This window comes from Rhinoderma darwinii, chromosome 4 (genome assembly GCF_050947455.1).
Source record: "Rhinoderma darwinii isolate aRhiDar2 chromosome 4, aRhiDar2.hap1, whole genome shotgun sequence".
Lineage (NCBI taxonomy): Eukaryota > Metazoa > Chordata > Amphibia > Anura > Rhinodermatidae > Rhinoderma > Rhinoderma darwinii.
The window spans coordinates 379907654-379934140 of NC_134690.1; the positions used below are offsets into that span (position 1 = coordinate 379907654).

The 26487-nt window shown below is 44.0% G+C and overlaps 1 protein-coding gene across 1 annotated transcript in view; it reads right to left on the reverse strand.

Annotated features, from left to right (window-relative positions):
• Positions 1 to 26487, reverse strand: part of TTC7A (tetratricopeptide repeat domain 7A) — a 293419-nt gene that overhangs the window by 204772 nt on the left and 62160 nt on the right. Inside the window, exons 7-9 of the mRNA XM_075863204.1 lie at positions 14351 to 14514; positions 11934 to 11997; positions 5348 to 5485 (exon numbers count right to left, since the gene is read on the reverse strand). Of these exons, the coding sequence (XP_075719319.1) occupies positions 5348 to 5485; positions 11934 to 11997; positions 14351 to 14514 (366 nt within the window). The remainder of the gene's footprint in view (positions 1 to 5347; positions 5486 to 11933; positions 11998 to 14350; positions 14515 to 26487) is intronic.

Consider the following 26487-nt stretch of genomic DNA (forward strand, 5'->3'; position numbering starts at 1 on the left):
ACCACAAAGTGGTTTTTGGCCAGCGCAGTTATTATAGGTCATATATGTGTTTAACTTGTTTCATTTGTAATTACTGTGCAGCCAAAACTGAAAAGAAAAAACAAGATAATTAGCATTAAAAATGCATTGCACATTACTGGTGGTAGCATGTGTGGATACACCCTAAGGCCAGGATCACACATGCAATTGTGATGCAGTTTTTGGCTCTGTTTTTTGAGCCAAACACAGAAGAGAACACGAAAGAAAGGCGATGCATCAGTCTTTCCTTTATACCTTTCCTTCCTTATGAATTCACTTCTGGCTTTGGCTCAAAAACCTAATTTAAAAATTGCATCAAAACTGTGTGTGTGTGATTTTGGCTTTATGGTCGTAAATGGTCATTGGCTCTCCTCCTGAGGAAATGGACTTAAAGAGGCTCTGTCACCAGATTTTGCAACCCCTATCAGCTATTGCAGCAGATCGGCGCTGCAATGTAGATTACAGTAACGTCTTTATTTTTAAAAAACAAGCATTTTTGGCCAAGTTATGACCATTTTTGTAGTTATGCAAATGAGGCTTGCAAAAGTCCAAGTGGGTGTGTTTAAAAGTAAAAGTCCAAGTGGGCGTGTATTATGTGCGTACATCGGGGCGTTTTTAATACTTTTACTAGCTGGGCGCTCTGACGAGAAGTATCATCCACTTCTCTTCAGAACGCCCAGCTTCTGCCAGATCACTGCTGTGACGTCACTCACAGGTCCTGCATCGTGTCAGACGAGCGAGGACACATCGGCACCAGAGGCTTCAGTTGATTCTGCAGCAGCATCGGCGTTAGCAGGTAAGTAGATGTAGCTACTTACCTGCAAACGCTGATGCTGCTGCAGAATCAACTGAAGCCTCTGGTGCCGATGTGTCCTCGCTCGTCTGACACGATGCAGGACCTGTGAGTGATGTCACAGCGTGATCTGGCAGAAGCTGGGCGTTCTGAAGAGAAGTGGATGATACTTCTCATCAGAACGCCCAGCTAGTAAAAGTAGTAAAAACGCCCCGATGTACGCACATAATACACGCCCACTTGGACTTTTACTTTTAAACACACCCACTTGGACTTTTGTAAGCCTCATTTGCATAACTACAAAAATGGTCATAACTTGGCCAAAAATGCTTGTTTTTAAAAAATAAAAACGTTACTGTAATCTACATTGCAGCGCCTATCTGCTGCAATAGCAGATAGGGGTTGCAAAATCTGGTGACAGAGCCTCTTTAAATGAGTTTTCAGACTTTTGAGACCCCCACCTATCCTGAGTAGCGCTCCTGGCCACCCGCTGTGCAGGGAACTGCAGCATAACTCCATTAAAGTGAATGACGCCATGCTGCAGCCCCCTACACAGCCAGTGTCTGGGAGTGCCGCTGTCCAGGGAAAAACGTAGAAATCTTTACCGCTGCGGCCCCTTCAATCTAAGGATCTGAAGGTTTCCGACACACAGGAACCCAATCAAAAAGTGATGATATGAACTAGCGATATGTCATCACTTTCGGTGACTGGAATAACCCTTTAATCACTGTATAATATGAAATCCTACTAATTTCTAATATACCTTATGTTTACATTTTTCACCATTTTTAACATCTCTGCTATAGTGGATGCAAACACTTGTTTACTTCCAGAGGCAGACAAAAACCCGTAAATACTTAAGAAGTGGCAGAGATTTAAAGAATATTTGTGACGCTCAAGAAAAGCAAGATCCCCGAGCCTGGAAATGTGTCACCTCCATACACTTTATTCATATCTCCTCATAAAAAATAGAGTAGCTCTGGTCTAGAGACCACCAAGTGAGCTGGCCTGGCAAACTCGGCACATAAAGCACTTAGATTATTTGACAAATGTCCCATATTTCCCAGGATATCCCAAGGAGGAGATTTACAAGGCAAAAGGTGGCAGAAATTGCGCTACAAAACTGGCGTACATTGTGTGTGCCAAATGTATTATGTGCTTCAGTCACTTTTTGCACCTCTCTGCAGTTAAAAAAAAGTGTCAAGAAAATGTGCCAAATTTATTTGTGATGTGTGCCATTCTTTTGGTGCGCATTACTGGTGCAAGGCCCCAAAAAAAACTCAGCAATTACGGACCCGACCGGTTCCATTGGCCGTGGACACCTTTCCTTATCGCTACGGCTAGGTCTCCGTGCCGGGAATTATGAAGCATGTCCTACTTTTCAATTTGTTCAAAATGCGGCCCGCGGCAGTCGGCTGTGCTCAAATCGTGAGCCGTGATTAAGGCCAGCCAAGAGGTGGTGTAAAAAAGAAAAAAAAGTGTCTAACACGTCTAGCGAGTTGTGCCAAATTTATCATACAGTGCATGCTATTGTGATAAATTTGGCGGTTTCTGGTTTAGTTTTATCCTGTCTTAGTTTAGGACAGTACTAGTAAATCTGACCCAAGGTGTCCAGTAAGGTCTGTCACGAGATCCACCTCTGTTGAAGAGTAGTGCAGGATTTAAGGGGAAAGGAGGAAAAGAGACCAAGTGTTGAAGGTGTTCTGTATTTAACCTGAGATGTCATGGCATTCAGTATGAAGAATTCTGTAGCCAGGATCAGACACTCTTCTTTGCATAGCCTTCACATCCTCCCTTGCAAAAGCATTAAAGGTTATGTACATCTTTGAAAACGATTTTTTTTTAAATTATTTTTTATAAAAATGTGTATCAGTGTGATTGGTGCAATTTTTTAATTACTTTTTATCAAAAATCAATTTTACTTTATCAGATTCATCTGCATTGTATCCTGTATACAGAGCAGCTGAATCTTGCACTGAAACCTGTATCCGTCATGTGAGTGGGACTGACGGATTCAGTGTCAGCGTTTCTCTGACACGCAGGATCCAACTGTTACCGATGTAAAGTCTGTGGTCGCTGACCACGAACTCATTCCATCCAGTCGACGCGCCTCTCTCCAGAGATGTCTGCACATGCGGCCGTCCTATTCCACAGTGACCACCAGGGTGCCATAGCGTGGTCTGTCTAGACAAGGAGCCAGGTCGCACACAAGTGGGAGATTGAGCTGATTGCTCCCAGAGAACCCTGGACTATAAGAAGGGCCCAGCCCCTTCCTGCCATGCCTGAGCCTTGTTGTCGTTATCCTAGTATGTCTGTGCAAATGGTCTTCTAAGTGTTTTCCACTTCCCAGTGTTCCCCATTCCTGCTACCTGTATCCGGTACTATCCTGGTCAAGTGCCGTTTTGAGCTGAAGTTGTGCTGTGCTGTGTACCATGCCTGTCCTGCTGCGCCACGCCTGGCGCCTGCCTGCTGCCTAGTCCCAGCCGAGCCTGTCTTGTAACTGTCTGAGCTATCACAGGTATACTATACGAACTATAGACTGTGTCGTGTCCTGTTGGCCAGCTGCCATACCATCAAGGTGGTACGGCCCAGTGGGTCCACATACCCGACGTGACAACCGATCACATCTAAGTTATGAACTTAAAACTTAAATGTGATCGGTAACGGCTAGATCCTGTGTACACATTTTTATTTGAAAAAATAAACGGTGTACATAGCCTTTATCATCTTAAGGCAAGAATGAAAACCTAAACTGAAAACTGTCCTCAGAATTCATCAGTATAAGCCAAATCTTAATTTGAAGTTACAGATCAGTGTACAGATGTTTTTGCAAACAAGCTATAAAACTGATGGTAATGCCTGCGATTATCCAGCGCTGTACTCGGCTGTTTCTGTCAGTTCCATAGAGCATGAATGGAATGGCAGTGCGTATGCGTGAACACCGATCCATTTAAATGGGGACAAGGGACCCTCATTCACGTGATTGCTGGGTGTCACAGTGGTCGGAGCCATAGAGATCATACATTTATCTCCTATCCTGTGGATGTCCTGAAATGTTTTTTATGGGCAGCTATGGGGCATTATAATGCATGGGGCAGTTATGGGGGCATTATACTTTATGGGGCATCTGTGTGGGCATTATACTGTATGGGGCATTATACGATTAGAATATGTTTAAAAGATGACATTTTGCATGGACTCCATCTTGTATGGTAGGCGTCCATTTTGGATTTCTGGAATCCATCTTGTGGCCTGAAGGAGCCATCTTGAGAATAATAAATAAAAACTAATAATAATATATTAATCTAAGTCAGCAGTTGTCTTGAAATAATTCTATGTTATGTGTACTTGAGTTGAATGTTTTTATTATTCTTGTAAGGAGCAGATCAATCATCCTTGGTATAATGGTGAATGACGTTGTTTACCATAAGGGAGGGGGTCAGCCTTGAAGAAGGGTTTTGTTTAAATGATTTAATGTTGTGTATCAGCCATCTTATCTGCAGTTTCCATTCTCTAGTGAGATAAGAAGTAGAGACACATTAACTTGTGTATCTGAAGTGTTGCTCCCCCCTGTAACAAGGGACAGGCCACCTGGGGCCTTGAAGGGTGAAATATCATTATAATGCATTGAAATATTCTCATTGGCTGAATCAGAGTCATTATTAAATTTTAGATGATTGGCTGAAATCAAAGCCTACACCTTTTCTGTCATCATACTTATATACTTGCTTGGATCAATAAAGATCAGAGAAGGATTTTGAGCATACAAGCATGGTCTCTTATGTCATCTTTTCTCTCAGAGATTTATATATCGATCACCTATGATTTGGAAACTGGACAAATCACTGGAGGGCGGGTATCGGTTGACATACCCATTACAAATTTCAGTCTGATATATTTTGGCCCATGATTGCGTTAACATACTGTATGGGGCAGCTATGGGGGATTATCCTGCATGGGGGCAGCTATGGGGCATTATGCTGTATGAGGGACTTTTTTGGGCATTATACTGCATGGAGCATCTGTGTGGGAAATATACTGTATGGGGGCATCTTTGTTGGCATTATACAGCATGGGAGAATCTGTGGGTATTGTACTATTGTACTGTATGGGGGCATCTGTGTTGGCTTTATAGTGTATGGGTGCATCTATAGGGGTATAATACTGTATGGTGGCAGCTATGGGGGAATTATACTGTATGGTGGCAGCTATTTGGTATTATACTGTGTGGGAGGCACTATGGGAGAATGATACTGTGTCGGCTGACCCGGGTGTGTATGGGGGGGATTGGGTGGGATTAGAGGCGTGGTTTTAAAGGAAAAAAAATTGCTGCGGCGCACTAAGCGCACCGCAACGGTTGTCACTCTTTGTGATACTTGAAAGTTGGGAGGTATGCGTACAGCATTTATGCACGTGGCTCTGCTGTGTGCATGAGACCTTACTCTTAAACATGTCATATTATATGTCTGGTGTACCTGAAAGACTAGAACTGATATAACAGAAAAGGATGTATCTTCTTGGAATAGAGTACAGTACCTCAGACAGCATGGAATACTGCCCTCTCCTGGCCATTGTGATACTTAGAAGATCGTACACTGCAGAGGCATTTTGAAGGCTTACAGCACGGTCTTCCTTCTGGTCTGGAGCTCGGCTGATAACAGCATCTTGGTTGGCCTGTTGTAACAGATGAAATGTAAGAACTTGTTATTGATTAACTAGAAGATATATGGAAGCAATTTTAATCAACTCATTTGTTCTAACAGAACTGTGACGCTGCAGTTTTTGTAAGCGATGAAATGCTAAATATACGTGATTCAGCAAGAAAACTAATATGCGAGGCAGTGTTGATGTTTGTAACCACTGCGACATAGCGACACTCTGATACTGCATACACCAGCACTTTATATTAGATGATATATTATTTATAAAATGAGGCCACTTAGCAATATAAAGTTATATGTCTGTCCACCAGCTGTGCCCCCTTCCTGCTTGCGGTTAAAGAATTCCATACATCGTCACATGACACATCCTCCAATAGATATATGGTGCTATACTCGCACAGCGGCAAATCTATATCAACCAATTGACGGGTAATGTGCAGAGCCGCAGCGTACGGACCCACAACTACAACTTTGAAATGCTGCTGTGGGCATGCAGGAGAACAGGCCAAAAAATTTTATAACTTTATACCGATAAGTGGCCTGATTTGCTATTACGAGCACATTTCTGACCTAATCTTAGACAGCCCCTATAAGTAAGGAGTCTTTTAGCATTCTGGTAATATACGTGGGTCGCTGCAGATACATCTGCGCCGTTGCCCTGTAAATCTGTCAGCAGACACACAGTCTTATGCCAGAACCCCGGAGTTCAAGGAATGCCATAAACAAGAGCGTCAAATTTGCTCATGGATTTTCCAGGGCAACAGAGGAGAATATCTCATCATTATTAACCCATTAAAAAAATGGGCAATTTTGGCCTTGAGAACCAGAAGAATTTTTTTTGTTATTGCCTGTCGGCATCCCAGTGGTCATAACGTTTCTAATTTTAGGAAGACATAAGGGTGTTTTGTTGGACTATTTGTACTTTTTTGGGTAACCATGTTCGGGTACATGTATGTTGGTGTTTAATTTATATTACTTTCCTTTTATTTATTTTTTTATGCCATTCACCAATCGCCTTAGATAGTCTTAAAGATTTAGTGCAGGTTGTTATGTGTATTACTTGGTGTTTGGTAACGGCCATGTTATAAAATTTTCTAAATGTACAAATACTGTATTTGCATGTTCAAGAAAGACTCTGGGCAAAACTGATACGTTGTGTTATGCCTAATGCAGGTGAATGACTTCTGTCCATGGGCTCTTGCACATGACCGTGTGTGATGCCTGAGTCCCGTCAGTGATCCGTGGTAAGATAGGACATGTCCTATCTTTCCCCGGATCGGCGAGTCATGTTTCACGATTCACCCACTGAAGTGAATGGGTCTGTGAAAATTATCAAGAGCCACTCGGATGCTGTGAAAAACGGTGGCACTCGGTCATGTGCAAGAGCCCTTAGTGTTCTTTAAATCACTGTGTCATGCCCCACTCACACCTTGCTTTAGGCATAGCACAGCAAACCAGCTTTGGCTGGAGTGTTCCTTTAATGTTGGTTTAGCTTATAACGTTACGATCCCTTGCAGATCATCCTCATTCAATGGTCTGCCAATTGTCTACACAAAGAGGTTTCCGCTCAGAAGCCATGCGGAGAGTTCATCAAGGAGTAAAATGTCACTTCTTTTTTTTTTCACGACGCAGATTTCAAATACGTGGTGGAAAAATTCTTCTTAATGCCATGTCTACCTGACAGATTTTCATGTGAACATGGCATAAAAGTATAGAGCTTAGCTATTTGCCTTTTTTGAACATGGTTTGGTATTTCTACTCTTCCAATTTATTAGACACCTTTATGAAAAGTGGTGCAAATATAAATTTCCATGAAAATGTGAGCGATGAAGCATAAAACATAAAACATATCAAACGCAGGTTGTCAGTGACTGTTTAAGAGTATTAAAAAATATGATATCATAAACCAACAACACATATGGTGGTCACGCTTCGTAATACACCTTAAACATCTGGAATCTGATTGGCTGTTTTGATAAATCTTTGTCATTGTGTTACGATTCGGCCTCGGAGTGCTAACTTTGAGGTACCAGGACTATTGCGGTACTGTAGATAGGCTCTTTTTAGTGATCAGATATTTCCATAGACAGATCTACGTATGTATTCTTTATGGACTACACGTATATAAAGTGTAACACTATGCCCATATTAACGGTTACAAAGAGCCAAATATACCATATATTATAATAAGTCTGTAGCTGTCAGGTCATGCTGGAACCTGTGGCTTTCCAACAGTTGAAGAGTCACTGGTTTAGGTGTAAACATGTTTCTTACAGAGTTTCTTACATTGTATTCTGGAGAATTTAGCATCAGCTTACAGACAATCCTATATGAAAAAAGCAGCAAATAAAAATAATTTGTGTTACCTGGAAAACATCCAGCAGTGTTCTGCTCCTTAATCCAGAAAATCCTCTGCTATGTGTGTTGATTATTATGTTATATAAGAAACAGTTTAACAGGGCATATTCTTGTACACCAGTAATAGGCTTACAAATTATTAGGATATTACCGTATTCAGAAACAAATCCTGTGTTATTCAAGAAATGGTACAAAACGGAGATAGTGCGACAGTAGTATAAGGACATAATAAGGGGAGAATATCTCTGTAACTCAGCAGGTGATGGAGCGAAATCCAGACAGAAAAAAAAACCTGTATATGCTTAAGGCTGGATTCACACGACCATGTTAGGTCCGTAATGGACGGAACGTATTTCGGCCGCAAGTCCCGGACCGAACACACTGCAGGGAGCCGGGCTCCTAGCATCATAGTTATGTACGACGCTAGGAGTCCCTGCCTCTCCGTGGAACTACTGTCCCGTACTGAAAACATGTTTTCAGTACGGGACAGTTGTCCTGCAGCGAGGCAGGGACTCCTATCATCGTACATAAGTATGATGCTAGGAGCCCGGCTCCCTGCAGTGTGTTCGGTCCAGGACTTGCGGCCGAAATACGTTCTGTCCATTACGGACGTTATGTGCTCGTGTGAATCCAGCCTAAGTCTATGGGTGCCCAATAATGGCTCCATACCACTCCGAGATTGTAAAGAGCCATAATGCAGCCCTGTTCAAGAGGCTTAACTCAGAGGGGTTGTCCCAACCAGATAACCCATGTCTACAGAATTTTTTTAGGGCCCATAGAGAAGGGTCCCCCACTTGGAACCTCCTCTATTAGCCTGAATGGAGAACCATTGCAAAAAGAAGCTCCGGCTCTAGTAGGCTTAGCACGACCATAAATTACATGGACACCCATTCATTTGAATAGGCATTGTGTAATCCTTTGGCGCCACTGACAGTTTTCTTTTTTCTTCTTTTTTTCTTTCCCACATTCCCATAACTTTTTTGTTTTTTTGTCGACATATCCATGTGAGGGAATGAGTTAGTTGTATTTTTTAAAGGCACCATTTAACATACCGTATAATGTACTGAAAAAAAAAATTATTTGTAGGGTGGAAAGGAAAAGTCCATTGTTTGATGTGTTTTGTTTTTACAGCGTTTACTGTGCGGTAAAAACTACAAGTTAACTTTATTCTGCGGGCAATACGATTGCGGCAATACCAAATTTATATCAAAAAATGTTTCTAGAAAAAAACATTTGAAAAAAAATTATTGTTTTGTGTCGCCATATTCGGAGAGCCATAACTTTTTCCATTGATTGAGCGGTGTGAGAGCTTTGTATTTTGTGGGGCGAGCTGTCGTTTTTATTAGTAACATCTTGGTGTACGTGTGACTTTTTGATAACTTTTTATTTAAAAAAATAATTTGGGAGCTAAGATGACATCAGGGCTTAATATGAGCAGAAAGATAGCAGACCTGGGGGTCATGGCAAACATCGGCATACCGTGATCGCGTTGCGGGGGGCGGGGAGTGCAATAGGCTAACAAAGTGGGTCACCACCCCCTCATTTTAACAGCTGTCACTATTGACCGTGGAATCTAAGTGGTTAAACGGCTGCGATCAGAGTTATCGCCGATCCCCATCGCTGCAGTGAGGTGTCGGCTGTAACATACAACCAACACCCATGGAGTATGGAGCACGCTCCATACTCGCCCTTGGCAACTGTGACGTACAGTTATGTCACATATCACCAAGAGGTTAATAAGGGTTTTGGAACGTGGCTGTGATGTTCCATGTCCATTCAGCCACAGCGGCACTGATGTTGAGAGCAGCAGTTCTAGCTTGCCGAAGGCATTACAACTTATCCCATAGGTTTTGTATGACATTGATATCAGGGATCCACAGGATCAGTCATAAATGTCTGATAGGTGGAGGTTCTACCTATCAGATCTCTTCCGATCAGGAGAATGAGGGTCCCCTGACCTCTATTCTGCCAGATAAGGGAGCACGGCTGGTCTGTAATTCTAATAGACTTGAATGGAGAGAGCCAGTACATTCTCCATTCACTCTGCACCTACATGCTACAGCCAGTGACGACGCTGAATGTCATTGGACCTTACTTTTCCAGCTATCAGACATTTATCCGGTGGATATGTCATAAGTGACTATGGTGGAAAAACCCATTTCAGGTCCTATGCACATTATCGTATTACTGATCCGTGTTGTATGGTTCCATAATATGGCACCTGTAGAAATCTATGGACCCATATTGTAGCACCGTGTACCTTCTATTTTATACAATTCATACAGAATGTGCGAGAGAAAACTTTAGTATGCTTTATCGCGTGCTGTATTGAAGAAGTAGTCTCCCCTATAAGCATTGCCCCTAGTGAAGAATACTGTGCCTCCCGGAGGCACGTTATGGCAGCCCACGGGTCCATAATACAAAAAACAAAATATGTCAGCAAGATCTTTTTGTTCAGAATAGGACAGTAGGCAAAACACACTGCAAAGGGTGGTAAGCATTGAATTAAAGGAATGCTCCGGCCAAAACTGTTATGTCTAGTGCAGGGCCTGAGGGGGCGGAGCATTATATATGGATTCAGTGAGCACAATAGAGAGAATCCCAGTGTCATGCTCCGCCCCCTCAGACCCTGCACTAGGTCTATCAGTCTATCTTGTCTACCTGAAATGTTCCTTTAATTTGCCACACAGTGTACTTTACCATGATGATGGGCAGATACGTACAAACCCAATAGAGTTACAATGGACCATGTTGACATTGCTGCATTTAGTCAATAAAAGAGAAAATGAGCGAATCAGGAGGAATTACAATAAATAAATTGGAAATCATTATTTAGAGACCCCCTCATAGAAAGGAACGTTACATTTGCTCCCACATCTGTTACATGTAAACAGGATTGCTCAGTGCGACATGCCACACTAGAGACATTTGGTAATCTATTACCGGGCACAAAAATATTCAAACACTGCTAAATGTAATATTACAGTATGGCAAACATATGTGCTTATAAATATATCTCCAAGGTGACGATTCCGCTAACAGAAGCTTGTGTATAGTGGGGAAAGTGCTGACAATCTACTCCCTATGCCATATTGTGTGAATCTTGCTAATGTCACATACTTCAAAGTGGCATATTGCTGCGGAGAGAATATCACTACGGATGTAGTCATCTTTATCTTGACTCTGATAACTTGCTGCAGCGTGATATCACACAACAAAAGCCATTGAAAAAGTCCAGTTTAAGGTTCTTGCCACTGTGTATTTAATGTGGTAAAAGTCAAGATAAAGATGGCTACATCTGTACATCATTGAACTAGTTGATATGACACGAGCCAAGGGTAAAAATTCATCTTAAATATGGTATATTTGCTTGTAATAGCAACTTCACTTGTCTCATCAGCACATATACAGTAGAATTCCATTAATCCGGAAACAGGAGTGTATTACCAAATATTCTGGATTAACAGATTATGCTATTTTTTAATTACTTTTTTCAATTACATGCATGTAAAACACTAGCTCCAATACTGTAAGCAGAGAACTGGTTATGTGACATGCAAAATCTTCACTGTTCCATTTGCACTCACATGACAAATATCCTAAAATACATAAAACTGTATATAATACAATGTACACAAAAAAAAATTATATTTCATGGACATGTGTCTTTTTTCAGCCGTACTATGTAACTATGTAACTATATGTAGATTGCATTGGGACTGATCTGAACAAGACCTTCAGGATAGATTAAGTCCTCTAATTTTGGATTAAAGTCTTCCATTACTACAGTTGACCAATTGCAGATGTAGCAGAGTTTAGTGTGTCATTTGGCACAACACAGTATAAAATCACTGGTTTTACTCAAAATTGCAGGTAAGCCTACGGAGTCACCTCAATGCAGGAACAATGTGGGTTCAAAGAGTCAATGATAAACGACTATCCCTATAAACCTGCACTGCAGTAGGCTTACACGGGCATTTATGTATTACTGATACCTACAGATTGAATGTAGATTATTATATTGCATCTGGCTTTCTGTTGATGATTAAATGAAGCTTGCGCAGGGTATAAAAGTCGTATCGGTTGGGCTGGTAATAGCTTACCATTGATTCGCTGATCAAAAGAAGCAGGAGAGCCTCCTCGATGTTGTCCTGTGGGCAGTACAGGCTATAAACAAAGACAAGTGAAGAATTAGGTTATACACTGAAGTTACACAACTGTTACATTGAGAGACCAGTAACAGAAAACAAGCCATGCATGATTCATGTGCCACCTAATACCTTCACTGGGCATCACATACCTAACACCTGGTAACAGTCTGCACCATGGCAATGGTGAATTCTCATTATATTAGCTCAAGGTGATTTACCTTACAGGTGCTCGGGGGAGGAAAACCATCTCTCTAGTGCCACCTATCGGGGGCAGCTTCCCTGTACGTCAATACCTGACCTGGGTTTCTGCCCCTCATCAGTAAGGGGCGTGTTAATGGCTTGCAGGGTGAGAGGCCTTTGATCTAGTGCTGGGGGGGGGGGCTGGTTCTCATTAAAGAGACACAGCTGATATTGAGTCTTACAGGCAATGCTCCATGGGGAAAAAATATTCCTATTTTTTCACGCATCCCTCCATGCGCAGAGCACGGATGCACCTTGGACGTGAAAAACTGCCGTTTTTCACTTCCAAGATGCGCAACGCCCGTGTGAATGCGGCCTTACAGGGAAGTTGTCCCCCGATAAGTGGCACTAGATATTTGGTTTTCCTCCTCCTGAAGGGGACTAACTGAAAACCTACAAAAATACTGGTTTACTCTAAGGCTGGGTTTACACACCCTATTTACGCACGTAATTCGGGCGTTTTAGCCTCGAATTACGTCCGAAAATATGGCTCCAAAGCGTCGGCACACATCTGCCCATTCATTTGAATGGGCTTTACGATGTACTGTGCCGACGGTCATTTTTTTTACGTGCCGCTGTAAAAAGACGGCGCCTGTCACTTCTTGAGACGTAATTGGAGCCGTTTTCCATTGACTCCATGGAAAAACAGCTCCAATTACGTCCGTAATGGACGCTGCAAAAAGCGCCTGCACTTGCCATTACGTCTGAAATGCCGGAGCACCGTAATTTCAGGCGTAACAGAGGCTGCCGTGTGAACATACCCTAAGGATACGTGCACATGAGGCGGTAATGGTAGAAAATCACATCATTGCTGGTCCGGAAATTACTCATCTCTTAGAAAGGAAGCCATTCTGGGAAGCTGTTCCTAGACTGTTTCTACAGAAAACCACATTTTCTTACACACGGTTTTCAATGTTTTTTTCATAAAAATTAACCGTGGCATGCCCTGAAAACCATAGTTAGTAGGAATTCATAAAATCCCATTGAAAGTGTAATAATTGTCCGCTGCACTCATTTACATTGCAGAGCATTTTATTCATCAGTAAATAATTGCCCTTCAGTCACCTTGACATTCTGGAAAGCTGTGTCTGTTAGGGTATGTGCACACACACTAATTACGTCCGTAATTGACGGACGTATTTCGGCCGCAAGTAGTGGACCGAACACAGTGCAGGGAGCCGGGCTCCTAGCATCATAGTTATGTACGATGCTAGGAGTCCCTGCCTCTCTGCAGGACAACTGTCCCGTACTGTAATCATGTTTTCAGTACGGGACAGTGGTTCCACGGAGAGGCGGGGACTCCTAGCGTCGTACATAACTATGATGCTAGGAGCCCGGCTCCCTGCACTGTGTTCGGTCCGGGACCTCCGGCCGAAATACGTCCGTCCATTACGGACGTTAATGTGGTCGTGTGAACCCAGCCTAAATATAAGGCTGTATTCACACTGCATTTAGAGTTTAAGGGGGAGTTCACACTGAGTGTTTTTGACTAGTTTTTTTACGTGGAAAAAAACGTCTGAAAATGCCTCCCATTGATTTTAGTGGGAGGCGCAGGTGTTTTTTTTCCCGCGAGCGGAAAAACCGTCTCGCGAGAAAAAGAAGGGACATGCCCTATCTTCGGGCGTTTACGCCTCTGACCTCCCATTGACATCAATGGGAGGCAGAGAAATCGTATTTTGCAGAGTTTTTGCCCGGGATCCTTCCCATTGTATATGCCAAACATAGAGCCCCATTGACCTAACATGTGCCAAAACAGTGTACTTTTGGCATTTACTGTATTGAATAACATAGTCAATTTCTTAGAGGCATCCAGTAAAAAATGTATAATACGCAAACTATGTTTTTTCACAATGGGTGACGTAAGTCACTATATGTCTATACAGTGGCATACGGTGGCACCTTCTGTCGAAGGTACATGTCGGGAAATACTCCTGACGTATCCTCCAGCGGGAGGCTCACATTTTAAAACAGCCTAGACATGGCCTTGCCTAAAAAAAACACTGCTGCTGTCTTGTCAAAGCTCATCAGTGTATTCTAAGTATTATTGAGGTGATCTAGCAAAAAACAACACAAATATAATAGAATTTTAATAAAATAAGTTACTGCGTGTGGTACCAAAAGATTCTTACTGGTCTCCAGAATGGATCTGAGGTTTGTGACTAAGGACCTCGTCAGGGAAAGAACTTTCATATTTGTTCACCATCAGTTCTGGTAAAGGACTTTTCAAGGGGCTCCAATAACAGTTCTCACTTAAGGAATGGAGCAGAACTTCTGCCAGCTGCCTGCTTGCTGCCTGGTAAACAATAAAAAAAAAAATTAGGAAAACAAATGTAATGAATGTATAATCCTCGGAGCTCCGAATAATCTTCTGTGCTCATTTATTGTGTGTAAGCAAATGATCATGTTTAGAGATTGCTTTGTGTGGAACCTCAACCCCGACTAAGCCCCTAATAATAGCCGGGATATGAGATGATCAAATCCTATTCAATTTCAACACATGTAAATGGTTACCGGCAGTGGGAAAAGAAGCCACAGCCGCCAAAGTTACATTCAATACTCATTCTGCATTACAAATAAAATGTAATCTAAATATACCCACAAAGCAGAAACGCAAGTGACTAATAGGCCTTGTTCACACAGTGTAGCTTTGATGCAGATTTTGCATGTATTTTTTTTTTAAAGTAAAAAAATAATGATCAGAAGATTCAGAACTGTCATTTACACACAGCGATTATCGGTATAACTTGGCTTTCTTGGTCAGAACACACACAAAAAAAAAAAATGCAACAACATTTTATAGTTTATAAAAAAAAGTGGTGTAACATATCCAGCACAGCTGCATCTACACTCTGAACATCTTCAGCTGCCAAGAAACTGTAAGCAGTCAATGTTGGCGCATATTTTGGGTACTGTGCAGACATATTTAATTTAAGACTTCAAGGTTATGTACACCTTTGGAGAACAATTTTTTATTTTTTTTAATAAAAAGTTCAGTCAGTGTGATTAATGCAACTTTCTAAATAATTTTTTATTATTTTTACTTTTTGAGATACAGCTGCTTTGTATTCTCTATACAGAGCAGTTGTATCATTCACTATGATCTGAATCTGTCAGTCCCGCGGACCTGACGGGTTCAGTGTCAGCGGGTCCTGCGTGTCAGAACTTAGATGTGATAGATTACAAGTAGATACTGCATGTCAGAGACACACAGGTCCCGCCGTCACTGGACCCGCCGTCACTGAACGCGTCAGTCCTGACGGGAGCAGGCTTTAGCACTAGATACAGCTGCTCTGTGTAGAGAATACAGAGCAGCTGTATCTCAAATAGTAAAACAAATTTTTCATAAAGACTATTTAGAAAGTTGCACTAATCACACTGACACCAAGGTGTACATAGCCTTTAAAAAATTATTTTGTGGATGACGCCAAAAAAGCAGAAACAGAATGGGGGAGGGGGGTTCTCCCTGGCATACTTCTGGCCACCCCTAAAGAAAACTAATTTTTTTCTGACCTTGGGGGTCACAGAAATTAGGCCTAAATTCCATTATTTTAATTGTTTTCAGGTATAAGAAAATGCCTAATTAAAATAAAGTGCTACATCTAAAAAATGAATACAGGTAATATTCCCTATGCACTAGACTTTATTTGCTCTCTCTTGATCGTCCTCATGCCGGCGCCATTCTATATTGTTTACATACCCTATAGCTGGGAATGCTGTGGTCTAATCTTTAATTTCAGATGGAGACAATAGTAGCTGTGTACTCAATGTCCACCAGGAGACCACTTTACGGAGTACAAGTACACACAATTATACAAAATAGCCCATTTATTACCTTTTAAATAAGAATAGTGAATGGTGATAACGGTTATGAGAAACACCAGATAATGCGGAATTTCCGGGGGAATATGAAGAGCCTTTGTCATCGTTTCCTTAAAAGTTGAATTAATTACAATGTAATAAAAACTGTTTTTAAATGTTGGAGTGTAGACTCTGGCCGCCATCATACACTCTATAATCCATACCTAACACCTCTTAAACTGCCCATACACATTAGAATAATGTTGGTGGATCCCTCCATAATTGATGGGGTTGGCTGACAGTCTAAAATGCCTCCCAGGAGAGATAGATGTTGGCCGATCGGGTGTTCCACTGACAGCTGTCTTTTCTGTAAGGAAAGCTTCAAGGTGGACCTGATATTAGATTGACCGATTCTGATAACTTTGGTATGATATACAAACAATCTACAGACGTAGTCCAAGTAAGACATAGAAAAGTTCAATAAAGCAGTGTCCACAAGACCTACCTACCCTACTCTCCTTATTTCTGTCAGTTGCACCATTTTCTTTTCCCATTGGAAAACGCCCTGAAAGACCTGCTAGTTAGCTATCCCTCTTCTGACTCCCTAGATCAGGTTATGGCTTTAGCGGTAGGACTTGACCGACGTCTCAGGGAACGACGACTTAACGTTTTTGTGCCTTCTCCTCTGACTCCCCCATGATGCCTCCCGAGGTTCCGTTGCTTCGTTCTTCCGCGGAAAACTCGGATGAACCAATGCAACTCGGGGCCTCCGTGTCCCCCCAACAACGTAGAGAGTCCCGCAGGAAGAATGATCTCTGCTTCTACTGTGGGGATGACAAGCATCAAGTGAACAACTGTCCTAGGCGTAAGAATAAGCAGCCGGAAAACTTCCGCGCCTAAGTGATCATCGGGGAGGTCACTTGGGCGCACAGGTATTTCCCGTAAAGATGAAACCTAATAAAATCTTGCTTCCCCTTCAGGTCTCTTTTGGTGGTAGGTCTGCTACCGGCAGTGCCTTCGTGGATTCAGGGTCTTCTGCTAATATTATGTCTGTGGAATTTGCTATGTCTCTAGCTATGCCATTGATTGATTTGCCTAAACCTGTCCCGGTAGTGGGTATCGACTCCACTCCTCTTGCTAATGGTTATTTTACACAGCAAACCCCTGTTTTTGAACTCCTTGTTGGCTCCATGCATTTGGAGCAGTGCTCTCTACTGGTGATGCAGGGATTATCGTCCGATTTGGTTTTAGGCCTTCCCTGGTTGCAGTTGCATAATCCCACGTTTAACTGGAATACTGGGGATCTTATCTAATGGGGTAATTAATGCATGACGTTATGTTTTTCTCTTAATTCTATTTCTCTCCCTGAGGCGGTGAACACTCTACCTGAGTTTGTTCAGGACTTCACTGATGTTTTCTCTAAAGAGGCCTCCGAAGTGTTACCTCCTCATAGAGAATACGATTGCGCAATCGATTTGGTACCAGGAGCTAAGCTCCCTAAGGGTAGGATATTTCATCTCTCTTGTCCCGAACGTGAAGCCATGAGAGAGTATATCCAGGAATGCCTGGCCAAGGGTTACATTCGCCCATCTACTTCTCCGGTAGGTGCTGGCTTCTTCTTCGCAGGGAAGAAGGATGGTGGTCTTAGGCCGTGCATCGACTATCGGAACTTGAATAAGGTCACTGTAAGGAACCAGTACCCCCTTCCTTTGATTCCTTATCTCTTCAATCAGGTTCAGGGGGCCCAATGGTTCTCTAAGTTTGATCTACGGGGGGCTTATAACCTTATCCGCATCAAAGAGGGTGATGAGTGGAAGACTGCGTTTAACCCGCCCGAAGGTCATTTAGAATACCTCGTCATGCCCTTTGGGTTGTGTAATGCTCCCGCGGTCTTCCAGAATTTCATAAATGAGATTTTAAGAGACTACCTGGGGGTATTTCTTGTAGTGTACCTTGATGACATACTTGTGTTTTCCAAGGACTGGTCCTCCCACATTGAGCATGTAGGAAGGTGCTCCAGGTCCTTTGGGAAAACAAATGTGTGTTTGGGGTGCAAGAGATACAATTTTTGGGTCAAATCCTCACTCCTCATGAATTCCGCATGGACCCCGCCAAGGTCCAGGCTGTGGCGGAATGGGTCCAACCTGCCTCCCTGAAGGCGTTACAGTGCTTCCTGGGATTCCCTAATTATTACAGGAGATTTATTGCTAACTTCTCGGTCATCGCTAAGCCTCTTACGGCTCTCACTCGCAAAGGTGCTGATCTCCTCCACTGGCCTCCTGAGGCTGTCCAGGCTTTTGAGGTCCTTAAGAAGTGCTTTATCTCGGCCCCAGTTGTGGTTCAGCCCAACCAAATGGAGCCATTCATCGTGGAGGTTGACACCTCCGAGGTGGGAGTGGGTGCTGTCTTGTCCCAGGGTACCAGGTCCCTCACCCATCTCCGTCCCTGTGCCTACTTCTCCAGGAAGTTTTCGCCCACTGAGAGTAACTATGATATTGACAACTGCGAACTCTTAGCCATTAAATGGGCATTTGAAGAGTGGCGCCACTTCCTGGAGGGGGCTATGCACCAGGTAACGGTCCTTACCGACCACAAGAATCTGGTTTTCTTAGAATCTGCCCGGAGGCTTAACCCGAGACAAGCTCGATGGGCGTTATTTTTTACCAGATTCAACTTTTTGGTCACCTATAGGGCTGGGTCTAAAAATATTAAGGCTGACGCACTGTCGCGTAGCTTCTTGGCCAGCCCTCCTTCAGAGGAAGATCCTGCTTGTATTTTGCCTCCAGGTATAATAATTTCCTCTATTGATTCTGATTTAGTCTCCGAAATTGCGGCTGATCAAGGTTCAGCTCCCGGGAACCTTCCTGAGAACAAGCTGTTTGTTCCCCTGCAATTCCGGCTAAGGGTACTTAGGGAAAATCATGACTCTGCACTATCTGGCCATCCAGGCATCCTGGGTACCAAGCACCTCATTGCCAGAAACTAAAGTGGCCTAGGTTGCTTAAAGACGTTAAGGCCTACATCGCCGCTTGTGAGGTTTGTGCTAGGTCCAAGACTCCCAGGTCCCGACCAGCGGGATTACTATGTTCTTTGCCCATTCCCCAGAGACCTTGGACCCATATCTCCATGGATTTTATCACCGATTTGCCTCGATCTCAAGGCAAGTCGGTGGTGTGGGTTGTAGTAGACCGCTTCAGTAAGATGTGCCACTTTGTGCCCCTCAAGAAACTACCCAATGCTAAGACGTTAGCTACCTTGTTTGTCAAACACATCCTGCGTCTCCATGGGGTACCTGTCAATATTGTTTCTGACAGAGGGGTACACTTTGTTTCATTGGTTTGGAGAGCCTTTCTGTAAAAAATTGGAGATTGATCTGTCCTTCTCCTCGGCTTTCCATCCTGAAACTAATGGCCAAACGGAGAGGACTAATCAGTCTTTAGAACAATATTTAAGGTGTTTTATCTCTGACTGTCAACATGATTGGGTCTCATTCATTCCCCTCGCCGAATTTTCCCTTAATAACCGGGTCAGTAACTCGTCAGGGGTCTCCCCCTTTTTCTGTAATTTTGGGTTTAATCCACGGTTCTCCTCCGTTTCACCTGGTAGTTCCAACAATCCCGAGGTAGATGTCGTTCATCAGGAACTGTGCCCAGTTTGGGCCCAGGTTCAGAAGAACCTAGAGGCATCCCAGAGCATACAAAAGACTCAGGCAGATAGAAGACGTTCTGCTAACCCCTTGTTTGTGGTCGGGGATCTGGTGTGGCTATCTTCTAAAAATGTGCGCCTTAAAGTCCCGTCCAAGAAGTTTGCTCCCCGGTTTATAGGGCCGTACAAGGTCATTGAAGTCCTTAACGCTGTCTCCTTCCGACTGGAGTTGCCCCCGTCTTTTCGAGTGCACAACGTCTTTCATTCCTCCCTCCTTAAACGCTGCTCCCCGTCCTTGGCTCCCTCGAGGAAACCTCCGGTCCCTATTCTCACCCCTGAGGGGGTAGAATTCGAGGTGGCCAAGATTGTGGACAGCAGGATGGTCCAAGGCTCCCTCCAGTACCTGGTCCATTGGAGAGGATACGGGCCTGAGGAGAGGACTTGGGTACCCGCCCAGGATGTTCACGCTGGGGTATTGCTCAGGAGGTTCCACCTTCGTTTCCCCAATAAACCAGGTCCACCTAGAAAGGGTCCGGTGGCCCCTCATAAAAGGGGGCGTACTGTAAAGGATTTGCCAGACACAGCTTCTGTGTCTACGCCCATGGGCAATCAGTCTGCACCTGCTCCTATGTCTGTGAGACTGACTCCATCTTCCACCACTCAGGATGGCAGGCTTAGGAGTGGGAGAGCCTATCACAGCCTGGTCAGACGGAGCTAGCTCCCGCCCACTGTCTATTTATACCTGCCTTTCCTGTTCCTCCTTTGCTTGTGATCCTGCTCTACTTGTTTCCTGGCCTTGCTGCTACTGCTTGTACTACTCATCCTCTGCTTGTTATAGACCTTGGCTTTCTGACCACTCTCCTGCTCAGCGTTTTTGTACCTCTTTCACTCCAGGTTTGACTCGGCTCGTTCACTACTCTGGTTGCTCACGGTGTGTCCGTGGGCAGCTGCCCCGTTTCCGTAGCTTCTGTGTACCCTTGTCTGTTTGTCTGTCTTGCACTTACTGAGCGTAGGGACCGTCGCCCAGTTGTACCCTGTCGCCTAGGATGAGTCATTGCAAGTAGGCAGGGACTGAGTAGCGGGTAGATTAGGGCTCACCTGTCTGTCTCCCTCCCCGTCATTACACTCTTTTTGCACCCTGGACATTGACTATTTACTGACGTCGCCTAGCAACGCTCCCGTAATTACGGGTGCACACACGTAGTCACCTGTAATAACGGGAGCCCCATTGACTTCCTCAGTCTGGCTGTAGACCTAGAAATACATAGGTCCAGCCAGAATAAAGAAATGTCATGTTAGTAAAACCAATACGCTCCGCAGCACACATAACATCTACATAACATCTGCGGACTTCATTGCGGAATTTTGACTCTCCATTGAAGTCAATGGAGAAATTCCGTAATGAGTCCGCAACAAGACAGCTACATGTCCGCAACAGTCAGTCTATGCTGCGGACACCAAATTCCGCACCGCAGCCTATGCTCCGCAGCGGAATTGTCCGCAACGTGTAAATGAACCCAACCACAAAGCTGTGGAAGGCAATGGAGAAACTTGTACGCTGCGGATTTCCAGAGCAATTCCGCTACGTGTGGTCATGCCCTTATTCATGGGGAATGCATGCTATTTTTTGGGGAATATAATTATTTACTAAAACATGTCAGAAGGCGTGACTACTCCTCTTTAAGAATGCCATATATATGCCATATATATATATATATATATATATATATATATATAGATACACACATACATGTCACTATTTATGAGGATATGGTCGCCTCACACAGCAACATATGTTCAGTTGGCAGGGGACATAAAAATCTATTAGATTATGTTCCTGTTTTACTGTACAATCTGTTCCATAATTATAATGCTTTTCACTAAGCTGATATATAAAAAAAAACTCATCGAAAACTAAGGAAAAAAAAACATCTGTGAAAAGTATTAGGTCTGTATAAGCTTTTAGTCTCCAGCTACAAACAAGAATGTTTCCAATCACTGACAGCAAGCCGAAATGTTGAGAAAATGTTGAGAATGATGAAAAATGACAAAACAAAGATATTGGAAAATATATATAAATAGATATAGGGTGTGCACCTCAGTTTCTAAACTAGAATTAAAAAAATTATTCTCTATGCTTTTTTTTTATCTTTATTCACTTGCAGGCTTCACACTCTATTCATTTCAGTATTGGTCACATTAGGAGGAGACTTGAATTACTGCAGCCCTTTACTTCCTCTCTGCTGTCAGCTGCAGGGAAACAAAAACAAACAAAGACATATAGAAAAAACTTGCATACCTTACCCAAACAGGGAATTACAAGCTATTTGTGTGTCTGTAGAAAGAACTTGCTACATAATAAAGTTGTGTAGTTACAGCAGCATGAGAGGAGTGATAGGTTGCAAGTGTAGTGAGTGTTGGCAGGCTTGTAGAGACAGTGACCGGTGACCGGGCTGCAGCTCCAGTGTATCTGTAACATGGCAGACAATGATAACAACTTCCTAATTAGTGAATTAGGAAGAAGGAGATGTCTGCAGAATAAACAGTTAAGCTTTGAAGGAAAAGGCTCCACAAAGGTTCTGTACATGAGGATCTAAAGCTGGCCATAAACATTAGATGTGTGTAGGCCGAACCCGCAATTTCGGCGCGATCGGATGGCACATGTGTATGGCGGCATCCCGACTCTCGCCAACAGCAGATGTCGGAGAAGAGAGGGGTCGAGCATGTTGAATTTCAATATGCTCGATCCCTTTGTTCAGAGTCTGAAGTCTTGGGGGAGTCTGAGGGAATAGCTGTTGGCCGAACGATCATTTGGCCTAAAGCTGTCTTAGGCTGGGTTCACACAACCTATTTTCAGGCGTAAATGAGTCGTTTTACGCCTCGAATTATGGCTGAAAACACGGCTCCAATACGTCCTCAAACCCATTACTTTCAATGGGTTTGCCGACGTACTGTGCCGACGACCTGTAATTTTACGCGTCGCTGTCAAAAGACGGCGCGTAAAATAACAGCCTCGTCAAAGAAGTGCAGGACAATTCTTGGGACGTAATTTGAGCCGTTTTTCATTGATTTCAATGAAGAACAGCTCCAAATTACGTCCGTAATGGACGCCTCGCAAAACGCGAGTACGAGCAATAACGCCTGAAATTCAGGAGCTGTTTTCTCCTGAAAACAGGTCTGTTTTTTGAGCCATAATTGACGTTATCGTGTGCACATACTCTTATGAAGTGGCATAACTACCGCTGTAGCAGCCGTAGCGGCTGCTGCTACGGGGCCCGCGACATGAGGGGGCCCGTGTCGCCCGCCGGCACGGGCCCCCACCATGACCGGAGGCTCCGTTAGCTGCCGCTATGGCTACTACAGCGGGACGCCACTTAACACTATGGCAGAGCAGGGAGGTATCTCCCCGCTCTGCCATTAAAGGGGTTGTTCCTACATAAGACATGTATCCCCCTCTCCACAGGACATGTATCCCCTCTCCACAGGATAGGGGATACATGTGTGATCGCTGGCAGCGATAGGGAGAATGGGGGACCGAAAGTCCCCTGAAGTTCTCCATCACAAACCTCGGACTTCCGGGGTCTGTGTTGGCAGCTCCGTAGAAATGAATGGAGCGCCGGTCGCGCTTGTGCGAATGCGTGACCAGCGCTCCTTTCATTTTTATTGAGCTGCGCAGACGCCGGAAGTCAGAGGTTAGTCATGGAGAACTTCGGGGGACTTTCGGTCCCCCGTTCTCCCTATCGCTGTCAGCGATCACACATGTATCCCCTATCCTGTGAATAGGGAATACATGTCTTTTGTAGGACAAACTATTGGTCGGATTTTTTTGGGGGGTTGGGGCTGTACGGCGTTACCTACAGGGGGGCTGTATAGCGTTACCTACAGGGGGGCTCTATAGCGTTACCTACAAAGGGGGCTGTATAGCGTTACCTACAGGGGGCTGTATGGCGTTACCTACAGGGGGGTGTATAGCGTTACGTACAGGGGGGGTTGTATAGCGTTACCTACAGGGGGGCTGTATGGCGTTACCTACAGGGGGGCTGTATAGCATTACCTACAGGGGGCTGTATAGCGTTACCTACAGGGGGGCTGTATAGCGTTACCTACAGGGGGGCTGTATAGCGTTACCTACAGGGGGGCTGTATGGCGTTACCTACAGGGGGGCTGTATAGCATTACCTACAGGGGGGGTGTATAGCGTTACCTACAGGGGGGGCTGTATAGCGTTACCTACAGGTGGGCTCTATAACGTTACCTACAGGGGGGCTGTATAGCGTTACCTACAGGGGGGCTGTATGGCGTTACCTACAGGGGGGGCTGTATAGCATTACCTACAGGGGGGCTGTATAGCATTACCTACAGGGGGGGCTGTATAGCGCTACCTACAGGGGGGCTGTATGGCGTTACCTACAGGGGGGGCTGTATGGCGTTACCTACAGGGGGGCTCTATGGTGCTATTTACAGGGGGGCAGTATAGCGTTACCTACAGGGGGGCTGTATGGTGTTATCTAGAGGGGGGGCTGTATAGCGTTACCTACAGGTGGGTCTGTATGGCGTTCTCTACAGAGGGGGCTGTATGGCGTTATCTACAGGGGGGGTCTGTATGGCGTTATCTACAGGGGGGGTCTGTATGGCGTTATCTACAGGGGGGGTCTGTATGGCGTTATTTACAGGGGGGCTGTATGGCGTTCTCTACAGGGGCTGTATGGCGTTATCTACAGGGGGGCTGTATGGCGTTATCTACAGGGGGGCTGTATGGCGTTATCTACAGGGGGGGGGTTCTGTATGGCGTTATCTACAGGGGGGGGCTGTAAAAAAGGCACTATCTACAAGGGGGGGTTGTCTGACACCCAGGGGAGGGGGGGCCCCAGTCAAAAGTTTGCTATGGGGCCCAGTCTTTCCTAGTTACGCCCCTGCCCTTATGTGTATGGGCAGCTTAAGAGAACTGGGAAGGTATTTTTCACCGGAGGAACGCTTTATTTGGCATTTTTATGCAGTATGACATCACCACTCTCTTCTGTAATGGCTTTGTGTGTTTTAGTCATTCTGTTCATGAATCAGAAGGCTCAAGATGAACCGTCCTACAGCTCCTTCTCAGATGGGAGAGTGCTGCAGTGCATGGCATCACGCAGAAATTTTAATGGTAAATTTAATTATTTAAAAATGACTTGTAGTCGATGTTTTTTTTTATGCATTTCTCAATTGTAATTAGTTTATAAAGCAAGTAAAAGCCAGATGCCTAAATTAACATTAACAGTTCCACAAAACTAGATAAATAACAAAGGTCTGTATCTTCCCTTTCTAAACAGATAATGCACGGCATCTCTTCCTGCCGCGCCGTCCTCTTCCTTCAGGCCATTTTACCTTTGTGCTTTCATATTCACAAATGACAGAAAGCCGGGATAAGAGCGCAAACTACTCTATGGCTGCATGCCTCCAGTTCTCTGGTATTAGCCAATATTGTTTTATCATGTCAATATGAAATTATTTTGGCAGCTTCCCCCCTCGGGACTTGAGTCTCCTACATTTCTCTATGGCCTAAAAATAAGAGAAAGAAATCTGTGCATAGTATCACAGTGATCCCGGCACCTCAGTGTGAGCATATGAGCAAAAATACTGACGTAAAATCCGCCTTAAAGGGACACTAAACCTATAATTGTAATGAGAAGACAAAAAAATAAGAAAGCAAACTCTTATTCATCAGTCTGCAAGACTTTCTGCAAGCTCCTGAAACTAGTAAAAAGCTGGTCTTCTCTCCGGATATGCTAAAGAGCTGGGGCTTAAAGGGGTTGTCTCACGAAGCCAAAGCTTTCTTGTGAAGCTGGCCTGTACATCAGCTGATCGCAACGGATCAAGCATCGAAAAACTGGCGATCAGCTGTTACCGCTGGGGTAATGAATTTCTCCTGTTGCAGCCGTCTATGCAATACATAGATGGACAGAGTCGGCCAGAATAGTACCCGATGATACTTAGAATCTCTCTGCTTTGGTTTAAAGATAGGGGTCCCTTGCTATGATGGCCATATGCCCTAACGAGGGGTGAGACTTTACAATCCTATTACACGGTCCGACGAGGACCATATAAACGAGCGACGATCAACAAGACAGCACATTGATCGGCGCTCGTTTGTTCCTTTCACAAGGAGCTAGCATGGGGACGAGCACTCGTTACTACGATCGCTAGTCCCCATACATTTCGTCATGTCGGCAGCATGTCTCCCTGATTACACATGGAGATGCGCTGCCCACAACGATAATATTTTATGCTGCCTAAACGATACAATCAGCCGATTAAAGAGCGTTTGCACGTTCATTGGCTGATCATTGCCCTGTTGACGCAGGGCAATGATCGGGAACGAGTGTTCTGTGAATGCTCGTTTGCCTGATAATTGACCTGTGTAAAAGGGCCTTTAGATTGCTTGGTCTCCACTGCAGACAGAGCCATAAAAGACCCTAAACTTTAACCTCCTTTTCATAATCCCTGTTTTACATGCACTACCACTGGAAGGAGGATACGGGGCTAAGAATGGATGCCAGCTGATACATATACAGAAGAACGATATCATGATAAATGTTGTATTTGTTTTTGCCCCTTTAATAAATGGAAAAACTTTTATGTATTTGATGAATTCATTGTTCAAAAGAATATAACGTCAGATTCTCTGTTCTTTAAACATCAGCAAAGAGCGAAATCCTGTCCTGCTACACAAAATGTTCTCTCATCAGCACATCATGACATTATCCCTCCCAAATGATGACAGAAATGCTGACAATGCTTGCAATAAGCATTACATAACGTAACAAGAAGAGGTGAACAAAACATAA